General features: G+C 40.5%; 1 protein-coding gene across 1 annotated transcript in view; it reads right to left on the bottom strand.

The window, feature by feature from the left end:
- LOC126281937 (Bardet-Biedl syndrome 7 protein homolog) overlaps nt 1–13,157 on the bottom strand; it is a 118,547-nt gene that overhangs the window by 63,099 nt on the left and 42,291 nt on the right. Inside the window, exon 8 of the mRNA XM_049981283.1 lies at nt 4,363–4,474. Within this exon, the coding sequence (XP_049837240.1) occupies nt 4,363–4,474 (112 nt within the window). The remainder of the gene's footprint in view (nt 1–4,362; nt 4,475–13,157) is intronic.

Genomic DNA, 13,157 nt, shown 5'->3' with positions numbered 1-13,157 from the left:
GTTTAGTATGTGGAATTAAATGGTGAACTACAGAAACAACTCTGCTAATAAAATCAGTTGTAGTCTTTATAAAACTGAGAGACCATTGCTGAACAATTTGTTTTCACGTTTTATTTTGGTCAGCATTCAACAAATGTGGAATGCATCTTGCACAAAGCTTAGTTGTTTCTTCATGTCAACAGCACAGCAGTCTCTCCTGACATATATATAATAGAGGGAAACATTCCACGTGGGAAAAATATATCTAAAAACAAAGATGATGTGACTTACCAAACGAAAGCGCTGGCATGTCGATAGACACACAAACAAACACAAACATACACACAAAATTCAAGCTTTCGCAACCAACAGTTGCTTCATCAGGAAGGAGGGAAGGAGAGGGAAAGAAGAAAGGATGTGGGTTTTAAGGGAGAGGGTAAGGAGGCATTCCTATCCCGGGGGCGGAAAGACTTACCTTAGGGGGAAAAAAAGGACAGGTATACACTCGCACACACACCCATATCCATCCGCACATACACAAACACAAGCAGACATTTGCCTTTACAAATGCATTCCCTCTCCTTCCCTCTTTCCTGAAGAAGCAACTGTTAATTGCGAAAGCTTGAATTTTGTGTGTATGTTTGTGTATCTATCGACCTGCCAGCGCTTTTGTTTGGTAAGTCACATCAACTTTGTTTTTAGATATATTTTTCCCACGTGGAATGTTTCCCTCTATTATATATATACCTGTAATTATCAACTGTCCAATAATACTGTGCACTATCTTGATGTTTTGATCTTTGGTTGCAGAATTATATTTAGGAAAAGTTTGGTAAAAAATTTCATGCTCCATTTTTAAAATAAATAAAGTTGTTACAAAAACACAGATTAATTTGACATTGCTGTGCTTTACTGGGAACAGGTCCTATTGGAGGTGGTATGCCCCTGCTTTCCTCTGACTGTTTAATTGATTTATCTAGCCAGCTATGGGAGGGGGACTAAGTTTAATATGCAAATTCAAATATGGAGCAACTTAGCTTGTAGCACTATAATGAACCACTGTAAGATAAAAGAAATGCTAAGTGACAAAAAAGTTTGACAGAATATTGGATCCCCTGACCTTTGAATGAATATGAGAGCTCTCCACTTTACCACTCAGCCACACACTAATTTCTTAACTGTAAAAGATGAACAAGCATTTATTTATTTAGTTATAGATGAATATGTAATGCTGTGACTGCATTTCAGCAGGTAGACTGGTGTGAGGGTTTGTGTCAAGTGGGGTGGATATAGAAAGAAAGACGCGATAACTGAGAAGAGGTGTAGCTAGCAGCTCGGAAGGAAGCAGCAGGTATGTGAAATATGAATGAGGGAGGGAGAGGCGGCAGCGGGTACTGCGGCACCACAGATGGTGAGGTTGTATGGCACACGATGGTGATGACGATGATGATGATGTCGAAGCATAACTGGGGAGGAGGCGATAGGACAGAGGAGGGGAAGGCAGTTGAGTAGCTACTGTCAGTGCAGAGGGTTAGTGGAGACTGAGGCCAGATGGATTACAGGAGCGAATGTATTGCAGGGATAACTCCCATCCACATTGTTCAGAAAAGCTGGTGCTGGGGAGAAGGATCCAGATGACACTGGTTGTGAAGCAGTCATCAAACTTGAGACGGTAGAGTTCAGCAGCGTGTTCTGCCACTGGGTGTTAAATTCTACTCTTGGCCACAGTTTGGTGGTGACCATTCATTCTGGTGGACAGCCAGCTGGTGGTCATGCCCACATAAAATCCAGTGCAGAAATTGCACCATAGCTGGTGTATGATATAACTGCTTTCACAGGTGGCCTTGCCGCTGATATGATAGTATAAGCCTATGACAGAACTAGAGTAGGATAATCAGAGCAGATGAATCAGGCAGGTCTTGCATCTGGATATTTCACAAGAATCTGACATGCGTGTCAAGGAACTGGGAGTGGCAACCAACCTAAGTAGTGCAAAGAGATATGCAGTAGCACTGAGCGAGCACACAAAGTATGAAATAGTGAAATAGTCACAGGTGGGACAAATTCCACTCCTTGTTGCCAAGTTGTGTATCACGCCATGCCAATTAATGTGTCTCAGGTAGCAAGAACAGACAAAGTTTATTTACAGCTCATGTACTGAATGCAGCAAAACACTCATTTGGACTTGAAGCCCTACTATCTGGTTCCAGTCCACCAATAGTCAGTAATGTTGCACTGAGAGAGTTCTTACAAGAGCAATGGCAATGCAAATGCATCAGTGGAGAGTGGCAAGACTTGAGGACAGTCTAGGTGAGAGGCCTAGTAAGGCAGGAGCTCATAGCTGGTCAGGGTAGCGTTGCTGTTATGGACGATGCAAAGAGATGGCCTCCATTGGAAAGCCCAAGTGTAGCCACTCTAATTAGGGAGTGATGGTGAGTTGTGCACTGACAGGTTGCAGGTACAGCCGGTGTTGGGTCCAGTGAGTTGATCACAGACAAGGTGTGAAGTGAGCACTCAGACATGGGATGGAGAGTACAGCTGGACTAAGGTGAAGGGAGTTCTGATTTAGGGACAGGAATGCAGTCGGCACTTAGTCCAGAGTGACTCCTAATCTGAAACTGGCTCTGATCAGCTGTATGGTGTGTTTTAAAGCCACCTGGACGAAGAATACTGCCACTATCATCAGCAGATATGCGATCTGCAGAGGAAGAATCAGTGCCCATGATGGCCACACTGAATGTGGCAAGTCTCACACCATTAATGGCAAAGCTGGCACCACTTGTTACCATGGCAGCTGCACAAAATGCGATTGACAACAACTTGCTGTGCTTATATTACTGTCAGACTGATTTCCTGCAGTGGCGTTGCAAGTGCCGGAGAGCTGGCACCTTGCAGCACACCCTTGTGCTGCCTGGAGATGGATTGTAGGTGGATACAACAGCAGTTATATTAGATTTCAAAAGTGTTGTTAACTCAGCTGAAAATCCAAAATGGGACTACGATACAAATATATATGGCCAAAATTTCTCATATGGTGACACAAAACAATGACAAACAAATCATCTCTTCTTTCATTTGGACCTCTTCTCACTCCTGCATCACTCACTCAAAATGAACAGGTAGATCAGTTAACAGAGTTAGAATTAACATCAGGAATTTGCTATCACTCACCAATTCCTAAATAAGACCTTAATCTGTGGATCAAGGAGAAAATTAACATCTATGGGAAAGAATATTTGAATTTATCTATATCTAATGAGGAAAAAGGTTATGCCCAAACCCAAAGAACTTTTCCACTGAAAGCCTGGTTCCATGGCAAAATGGTCTCAAGGAAATTGATAACAAGCAAAAGAAAGATACGTTTTAATCATGGATATTATCCAGCACATCTTCAACAAACATAAATCTTGAATTGTCTCCTCTGCAGTAGTGATGATATTCTGATCTGAACTATATTATTTTAGCATGTTCCAAAAAGAGGGTGCACAGAAGAGGTTTTAAAGGCAGATTTCAGAAGTTTGCTTCCTTCTACCTTGTGGTTTTCCCAGTATTTTATGACAACTCCATCAATATGTGTAAGTTTTGGTCACAGCTTTTGTCAGTTAAGGAGGGACAAACACACAAGCAAGCAAACCTCATGCACACATGACCGCCATTTCCAGCATCTTAGTAAATAAATGCTGAAGTAGGCAGTCATGTGTGCATGAACTGTGTTTGTCTGTGTGTTTGTGTGTCTCTTTTACTGATGAAGGCTGTGACCAAAAGCTATACGTGAGTGTCTTAATTGCGTCCGTCTGCAACTTGGCTTGTCTTCTTAATGGTAAGTAGCAATCTGCCTCTTCCTACCTGGAGTTTCCAATGTTTGATCCACAGGTATAAATTAATACTCAATTTCCTGATATCATCTCAAATTACGTGTAAAGCTTGTATCTATAACACCTTGATGTTCCAAAAATGAATATTTGAAATTATATTTATAACAACTATTTGAAATGTATTATATTTGTTATATATATATCAGCATGGCACTTTGCCAAATGCCAAATAAAATAATAATATAGAAATAATTACAGTAATATAAAGAAAGTGGCCTAAAAGGTGAACTATATGGAGATAATGATCTTCACACTGCAGAATATGATGTGAGTTAGCACAACAAACTGTTAAATGAAGATGGGGTCACGTCTTTCACACAGTGTGTATATTGTAATTATTAATATTTATATCAGCCACAAAGGAAGTAAAAAGAAAGAAACCAGGTGCTTTAAGTCTGCAATGTTTATAGACTAGCCTAAATGTGTGCAATCACCCGTGACAGCTAAGAAGTGCACCCAAAGTTACAAATAATGAACATGACAAAATTATATATACATGCAATAGTACCTCAGTCGCAGAATTTTTGTTTTAGCATCCTGAGAGATGGTGACACCACCTGTGTTTGTGTCAATTTCCACCTGTTTATCAATTACTTCTGTAGTAAGGCCAAACAGCCAACCTAAATATCAAAATACTTATTAATGTACTAGCAAATGACTAATTTAACCATGTAACAAAGTATGTAATTAATTTCACAGTACTACAAAACGATATTCTGACTCATAAAAAAATTTAACATTACCAGTGGACCATAATTAAATAAATAAAAATCACCTTATAGTTGAAGAGTGGAATGGTAGACAAACACATAAACAACATTAGGAATCTGTACTGGCAGAAGTAAAGCTGTGAGTACCGGGCGTGAGTCGTGCTTCGTTAGCTCAGATGGTAGAGCGCTTGCCCGCGAAAGGCAAAGGTCCCGAGTTAGAGTCTCGGTCGGGCACACATCTTTAATCTGCCAGGAAGTTTCAATCTGTAGCTTAGCTTTTGGAGCTCTCTCTCTCTCTCTCTCTCTCTCTCTCAGACACACACACACACATACACACAAACACACAGAGTGGAAAGGCAGATGAAATGCCTGTATTTGCCAAAGCTTTAATGGTTGGCATACAGCAAACAGTTGATCTCACACTTTTCAAATTAGAATTCAATCTTCAGTAAACACAGAGGAACTTTAATGTATTGTTACTGGATAAACATTAAATTGTTTTATTGATAGTAATATATTCACATGGCAAATTTTGAAATTATGCAATTTCATCTTCAGATGTGATTGTGGCAGTTCAGGTCCACTGAAGCACTGAAGTACATGAAGTGATACAAATATAACTAGACTGAAAATCAATAGTGTTGCTGTAAGCATAAAGTATAGCAGTTCTTGTGTGCACCTAGTATGAAGGTCAAACATACAGTAATCAAAGTTTCATGTCTCCTTCGGCACCTAGGCAACCACCAGGAATTTAAACAGCAGTCTTTACCTTTATTCCCTTTTAATCATCTCTGGTGTGGTACCATCATGCTCATAATCTTAACATATTTAAGTTTTTTAATAGCTATCTGCATTTCATTTTACTCCAAATTACTGCAACCTAACTTTCACCCCCCCCCCCCCCCCCCCACCGAATCCAGAACCATGGACCTTGCCATAGGTGGGGAGGCTTGCGTGCCCAGCAATACAGATAGCCGTACCATACCATTGAACTTTGAAAAAACACTGTACATACAGTTCAGTACAGGGAAAGGCATAACACCGGAAATAAATATAGAGTGTGGGGGAAAATCTTTAGCTAAAGCAGATTGTTCAAAATTTCTGGGTGTCTGTATTGATCAGAATTTAAACTGGAGGACACACATTGACAATCTACTAAAACGATTGAGCTCAGCTACCTATGCTATTAGTGTCATTGCAAATTTTGGAGACAAGCACATCAGTAAGTTAGCTTACCATGCATATTTTCATTCGTTGCTTTCTTACGGAATCATCTTTTGGGGCAATTCATCACTAAGAAAGAAGGTATTTATTGCACAAAAACGTGTTATCAGAATAATGTCTGGGGCTCATCCAAGATCATCTTGTAGACAATTATTTAAAGAATTAGGGATATTGCCAGTAGCTTCACAATATATATACAGCCTAATGAAATTTGTTGTTAGTAACCAGATCACTTCAGAATTAATAGCACAGTCCACAGATACAATACTAGGAGACAGGGTGACCTTCACTACCGTTCATTGAATTTGACATTGGCACAAAAGGGGGTGAATTATACTGCCACAAAGATTTTTGGTCAATTGCCAAACAATATCAAAAGTCTGTCAGACAACCAATCGGCATTCAAAAGTAAGTTAAGGGAATTCCTGAATGACAACTCCTTCTACTCCATAGATGAATTTTTAGACATAGGCCAAAGAAATACAGTAAGCATTAACAATTGTACCGTATATAAGACTAACAATGATTATTTGGGATAAATGAATCTTGTGTACTTTGACACGTTCCACATCATTACGAAAGAATCGTGTTCATAATCCATGGAACAAGTAATATAACTAAATAACTAACTAACTAGGTGCAACCACAACGGAGGGGTATCTGTTGAGAGGCCAGACAAACGTGTGGTTCCTGAAGAGGGGCAGTAGCCTTTTCAGTAGTTGCAAGGGCAACAGTCTGGATGATTGACTGATCTGGCCTTGTAACAATAACCAAAACGACTTTGCTGTGCTGGTACTGTGAACGGCTGAAAGCAAGGGGAAACTACCGCCGTAATTTTTCCCGAGGGCATGCAGCTATACTGTATGATTAAATGATGATGGCGTCCTCTTGGTAAAATATTCCGGAGGTAAAATAGTCCCCCATTCGGATCTCCGGGTGGGAACTACTCAAGAGGATGTCGTTATCAGGAGAAATAAAACTGGCATTCCATGGATTGGAGCGTGGAATGTCAGGTCCCTTAATCGGGCAGGTAGGTTAGAAAATTTAAAAAGGGAAATGGATAGGTTAAAGTTAGATAAAGTGGGAATTAGTGAAGTTCGGTGGCAGGAGGAACAAGACTTCTGGTCAGGTGACTACAGGGTTATAAACACAAAATTAAATAGGGGTAATGCAGGAGTCGGTTTAATAATGAATAGGAAAATAGGAATGCGGGTAAGCTACTACAAACAGCATAGTGAATGCATTATTGTGGCCAAGATAGATACGAAGCCCACACCTACTACAGTAGCACAAGTTTATATGCCAACTAGCTCTGCAGATGACGAAGAAATTGAAGAAATGTATGATGAAATAAAAGAAATTATTCAGATAGTGAAGGGAGACGAAAATTTAATAGTCATGGGTGACTGGAATTCGATTGTAGGAAAAGGGAGAGAAGGAAACATAGTAGGTGAATATCGATTGGGGCTAAGAAATGAAAGAGGATGCCACCCGGTAGAATTTTGCACAGAGCACAACTTAATCATAGCTAACACTTGGTTTAAGAATCATGAAAGAAGGTTGTATACATGGAAGAACCCTGGAGATACTAAAAGGTATCAGATAGATTATATAATGGTAAGACAGAGATTTAGGAACCAGCTTTTAAATTGTAAGACATTTCCAAGGGCAGATGTGGACTCTGACCACAATCTATTGGTTATGACCTGTAGATTAAAACTGAAGAAACTGCAAAAATGTGGGAAATTAAGGAGATGGGACCTGGATAAACTGAAAGAACCAGAGGTTGTACAGAGTTTCAGGGAGAGCATAAGGGAACAATTGACAGGAATGGGGGAAAGAAATACAGTAGAAGAAGAATGGGTAGCTTTGAGGGGTGAAGTAGTGATGGCAGCAGAGGATCAAGTAGGTAAAAAGACAAGGGCTAGTAGAAATCCTTGTGTAACAGAAGGAATATTGAATTTCATTGGTGAAAGGAGAAAATATAAAAATGCAGTAAATGAAGCAGGCAAAAAGGAATACAAACGTCTCAAAAATGAGATTGACAGGAAGTGCAAAATAGCTAAGTGGGGATGGCTAGAGGACAAATGTAAGGATGTAGAGGCTTATCTCACTAGGGGTAAGATAGATACTGCCTACAGGAAAATTAAAAAGACCTTTGGAGATAAGAGAACCACGTGTATGAACATCAAGAGCTCAGATGGAAACCCAGTTCTAAGCAAAGAAGGGAAAGCAGAAAGGTGGAAGGAGTATATAGAGGGTGTATACAAGGGCGATGCACTTGAGGACAATCTGGTGGAAATGGAAGAGGATGTAGATGAAGATGAAATGGGAGGTAAGATACTGCGTGAAGAGTTTGACAGAGCACTGAAAGACCTGAGTCGAAACAAGGCCCCTGGAGTGGACAACATTCCATTGGAACTACTGACGGCCTTGGGAGAGCCAGTCCTGACAAAACTCTACCACCTGGTGAGCAAGATGTTTGAACAGGTGAAATACCCTCAGACTTCAAGAAGAATATAATAATTCCAATCCCAAAGAAAGCAGGTGTTGACAGATGTGAAAATTACCGAACTATCAGTTTAATAAGCCACAGCTGCAAAATACTAACACGAATTCTTTACAGACGAATGGAAAAACTAGTAGAAGCTGACCTTGGGGAAGATCAGTTTGGATTCCGTAGAAACACTGGAACACGTGAGGCAATACTGACCCTATGACTTATCTTAGAAGAAAGATTAAGGAAAGGCAAACCTACGTTTCTAGCATTTGTGGACTTAAAGAAAGCTTTTGACAATGTTGACTGGAATACTCTCTTTCAAAGTCTAAAGGCGGCAGGGGTAAAATACAGGGAGCGAAAGGCTATTTACAATTTGTACAGAAACCAGATGGCAGTTATAAGAGTCGAGGGACATGAAAGGGAAACAGTGGTTGGGAAGGGAGTAAGAGAGGGTTGTAGCCTCTCCCCAATGTTATTCAATCTGTATATTGAGCAAGCAGTAAAGGAAACAAAAGAAAAATTCGGAGTAGGTATTAAAATCCACGGAGAAGAAATAAAAACTTTGAGGTTCGCCGATGACATTGTAATTCTGTCAGAGACAGCAAAGGACTTGGAAGAGCAGTTGAATGGAATGGACAGTGTCTTGAAAGGAGGATATAAGATGAACATCAACAAAAGCAAAATGAGGATAATGGAATGTAGTCGAATTAAGTCGGGTGATGCTGAGGGAATTAGATTACGAAATGAGACACTTAAAGTAGTGAAGGAGTTTTGCTATTTGGGGAGCAAAATAACTGTTGATGATCGAAGTAGAGAGGATATAAAATGTAGACTGGCAATGGCAAGGAAAGCGTTTCTGAAGAAGAGAAATTTGTCAACATCGAGTATTGATTTAAGTGTCAGGAAGTCGTTTCTGAAAGTATTTGTATGGAGTGTAGCCATGTATGAAAGTGAAACGTGGACGATAAATAGCTTAGACAATAAGAGAATAGAAGCGTTCGAAATGTGGTGTTACAAAATAATGCTGAAGATTAGATGGGTAGATCACATAACTAATGAGGAAGTATTGAATAGGATTAGGGAGAAGAGATGTTTGTGGCACAACTTGACCAGAAGAAGGGATCGGTTGGTAGGACATGTTCTGAGGCATCAAGGGATCACCAGTTTGGTATTGAAGGCAGCGTGGAGGGTAAAAATCGTAGAGGGAGACCAAGAGACGAATACACTAAGCAGATTCAGAAGGATGTAGGTTGCAGTAGGTACTGGCAGATGAAGAAGGTTGCACAGGATAGAGTAGCATGGAGAGCTGCATCAAACCAGTCTCAGGACTGAAGACCGCAACAACAACAACAACTTTCTTCTTATTGATAATCATCTACTTTTACTTGGAGTCCAGCTTTGCCTGAACTCAAAAGTTCTCAGAAATATTCTCTCTATTACCCAGTTTTCATGGGTCTTTATGAATTTAGGAGGGCATTTTCTTTTCTGTTTTAGTGATGTTCAGTGTCCCTTACAATAATTTTGATATTCTTTGTATCTCTTCACAAGAGAGCCTACATGATAGTTTGTATGGTTAGGAGGGAGATGGGGGGTGGGGGCTAGACCTGGAAGTATGATGTACAGGGTGTCCAAAAAGACTTTCCCTGATTACATAAATAGATAAATCAGGCTAGAAGTAAGATACAAATATGAAACTTGTGTAGAATTGTTTACAATTATCAAAGTTTTTTTTTTCTGTTTTAGGTTCGCAGTACGTAAGTGGTGGATGAGGAGCAGTGCCCAAGAAGCCACGTTAACTAACCAAGAGAAGGCACAGTGTGTGCTGTGGTACCATGAGACACTATCACCAACCACAGTGCAGACACACTTCCAGACAACATTTGGAAGGAATCCACCTGATGTCAAGAGCATTAAAGCCTGGTATGAGAAGTTCAAGAACACAGGATCGGTTGCTGACCTTCCGAGGTCTGGTCGACCAAGAACTTCAGCAGACAGGGTGGAAGGTGTAAGGTAGTCTTTTCTGCAAAGTCCAAGGAAATCGGTGCGCAGGGCCTCACGTGAATTACAGATGCCAAAAAGCTCTCTCCATGACATTTTACACAAACGTTTATTGTTTCGTGTATACAAAACGTTTATTGTTTTGTGCATACAAAGTGCAAATTGTTCAGGCCTTGTTGCCCAATGACAGTACACGTCGATATGACTTTGCGGTCGAAATGCTATCACATATTGAGGACGATGATGGTTATCTCAGACAAATTGCCTTTTCCGATGAAGTGACCTTTTTTGTCAGTGGAGTAGTGAATTGCCATAATGTGCACATTTGGGGTTCACAACCCCCTGGCGAGGTCATGGAGAGCACCAGGGGCAGTCCAAAGGTGAATGTTTGGTGCGTGCTACTGCACGATCGAATTATCGGACCATTCTTCTTCGCTGAGGTTACCATCACATCTGCAGTGTACCTGGACATGTTGCAACTGGATGCTGTTTCTCAGCTGCTTCAGTATCACCCTGATGTCTTGTTTCAGCAAGACGGTGCACCGCCTCATTAGGGTTTGGACGTCCGTGCCTATTTCATTATGACCTTTCCTGGGCAATGGATTGGTCGTGATGGGCCAATGGTTTGGCCTCCATGCTCTCCTGACATAACCCCATTAGACTTCTTTTTATGGGATTATGTCAAGGACGAGGTCTACCGAACACGTGTACCAAATCTTGAAACTCTGCAGCAACGGATAACCACAGTTGTTGAATCGATCCCTCCAGTGATGTTGGCTAATGTGTGGACGGAAATTGAATATCGCCTAGATGTGCTACATGCTACCAAGGGTGTTCATGTGGAAGTTTACTGATGTGTGAAAAAAACTTTGATAGTTTGTAAACAATTAGACACCAGTTTCATATTTGTATCTTACTTCTAGCCTGAGTTATCAATTTATATAATCAGGGAAAGACTTTTCGGACACCCTGCATTTTTAATGTTTTGGAGGACAAACAGCAACTTGTAAGTAGCCATAAAAGAGTTCCAGTTCCTATCCTGTTAAAAACCTGCAGAATGCCCACTTTGAAATCATTTTCTTGAAAGATATGGGTATGGAAACCCTTGATTCTTTACCATCTTCTCTCCAAATTCTGTATTTCCTTTTGTTGCTTCAACTAGACTGTTGGACTGAGTGAGGTGGCACAGTGTTTAGCACACTGGGCTCACATTTGGGAGGATGAGGGTTCAATCCCATGTCCAGCCATCCTGATTTAGATTTTCTGTGATTTCCCTAAATCGCTTCAGGCAAATGCCGAGATGGTACTTTTGATAGGGCATGGCCAACTTCCTTTTCCATCCTTCCCTAATTTGATGAGACCGATGACCTCGGTGTTTGGTCTCTTCCACTAAATCAACCAACCAACTAGACTGTTGACTACGCAGAAGACAACAATCCACACACTACTGTTGTCAGGTGTGTGCTTTCCATTTCTACCAATTGTTCTTCGACCCTCCTCTGGTTGCTTTTTCACTCCAGCAATGGTGTCTCCTAAGTTTACTGTTTCTTCAGATATGTCACCCTCTACAGTCTGATGTTTTTAATGGCACCCCTGCTGATCCTTTTTCATCTTATTGTTGCTGATACCATACCACGGTGAATTTTTATTTTCTACACTTGGATCCAATTGCGCATCAGCAACAAGAATTCTGTTTGCATGGAACTTGACTATTCAACCTTATCTCTAAAGCTTTTGCATACCATCAGTGCTACCACTGCCTGCAATATTTGTCAGATTCTTACTTCACTGATACGATTCATTTTTCAATGTTTATAAAGACATTTTTCTTCTCTGTCACTCCTAATATCCCACAAAATCATTTGTTATGGAATTTACTGTCATTTATCAGCCTCTGTAATGCTTTCAAGTCTTATTATTCTTCACCAGAATGTGAGCATTATTTCTGCAGACTCATTCTGTATGAAACTCTTTCAGTACCTGCAATATTATTTCTAATTTACAACAGACCCAGTATCTAAATTTCCTGTTGGTTTCATTTCTTAGTTAGTCTTTACACCTAATAATCCTACTAAACCCATGTGATATTTTTTGATTCCTCTTCCAACTCTATTAACACTTCTTCTACAATTTATTGTTCCTAAATAAAAAGAGGTAGAAGCAGTTGGGTGGCTAATGTTATGTTTCTATTTACACTGATGAGTCCAAACATTACAACCATCTACTTAATAGCAGGTTTCTCTTCCTAGGGTACGCAATACAGTACCATATCCATATATCATGAATTCGACAAGTTCTTGGGGGGTTTAAGGAAGTACGTGCACCAGATGTTTGTGCATAATGCCTAGGTTATACGGTTTCCATAAGTTACAGACTGGTGGTTTGTGGTTGGGGAGCTGGCACACAATGTGATCCAATTGGATGTGTTTCATTGGCTTCAGGTCAGGACAGTTTGGTGGCCAAGACATCAACATCAGTTCAGTATCATGATCCTCAAAGCACTGTGACAATATACTGGCATTGTGACATGGACAGTTGTCCTGTTAAAAGATGCCACCACTGTTGGAAAAGTCATCAGGCATGAATCAGTTGTCATGGTGCCTTTGGTTCTGCCACAGGTCCCATGGAAGCCAAGTGAATGTTCCTCATAACATATTACTGCCCAATCAGCCTGTCAGTGGTATTCTACATCTTTCGAGCAGCTGTTCACCTGGACAATGATGTATCCGGCCACTGGTGAAACAAGAAACATGATTCATCTAACGATGTGACAGTTTCCACATGATCTCGTGCCCGCTGCAACCATATTTGACTATGTCATTGGGTCAACATTGAAACACACAGGGGCTGTCTACTGCGGGACTCTATGAT

Source organism: Schistocerca gregaria, chromosome 7 (genome assembly GCF_023897955.1).
Source record: "Schistocerca gregaria isolate iqSchGreg1 chromosome 7, iqSchGreg1.2, whole genome shotgun sequence".
Taxonomy (NCBI): Eukaryota; Metazoa; Arthropoda; class Insecta; order Orthoptera; family Acrididae; genus Schistocerca; species Schistocerca gregaria.
The sequence above is the reverse complement of the archived record's forward strand: the minus strand, read 5'-3'. Positions and strand labels throughout refer to the sequence as shown.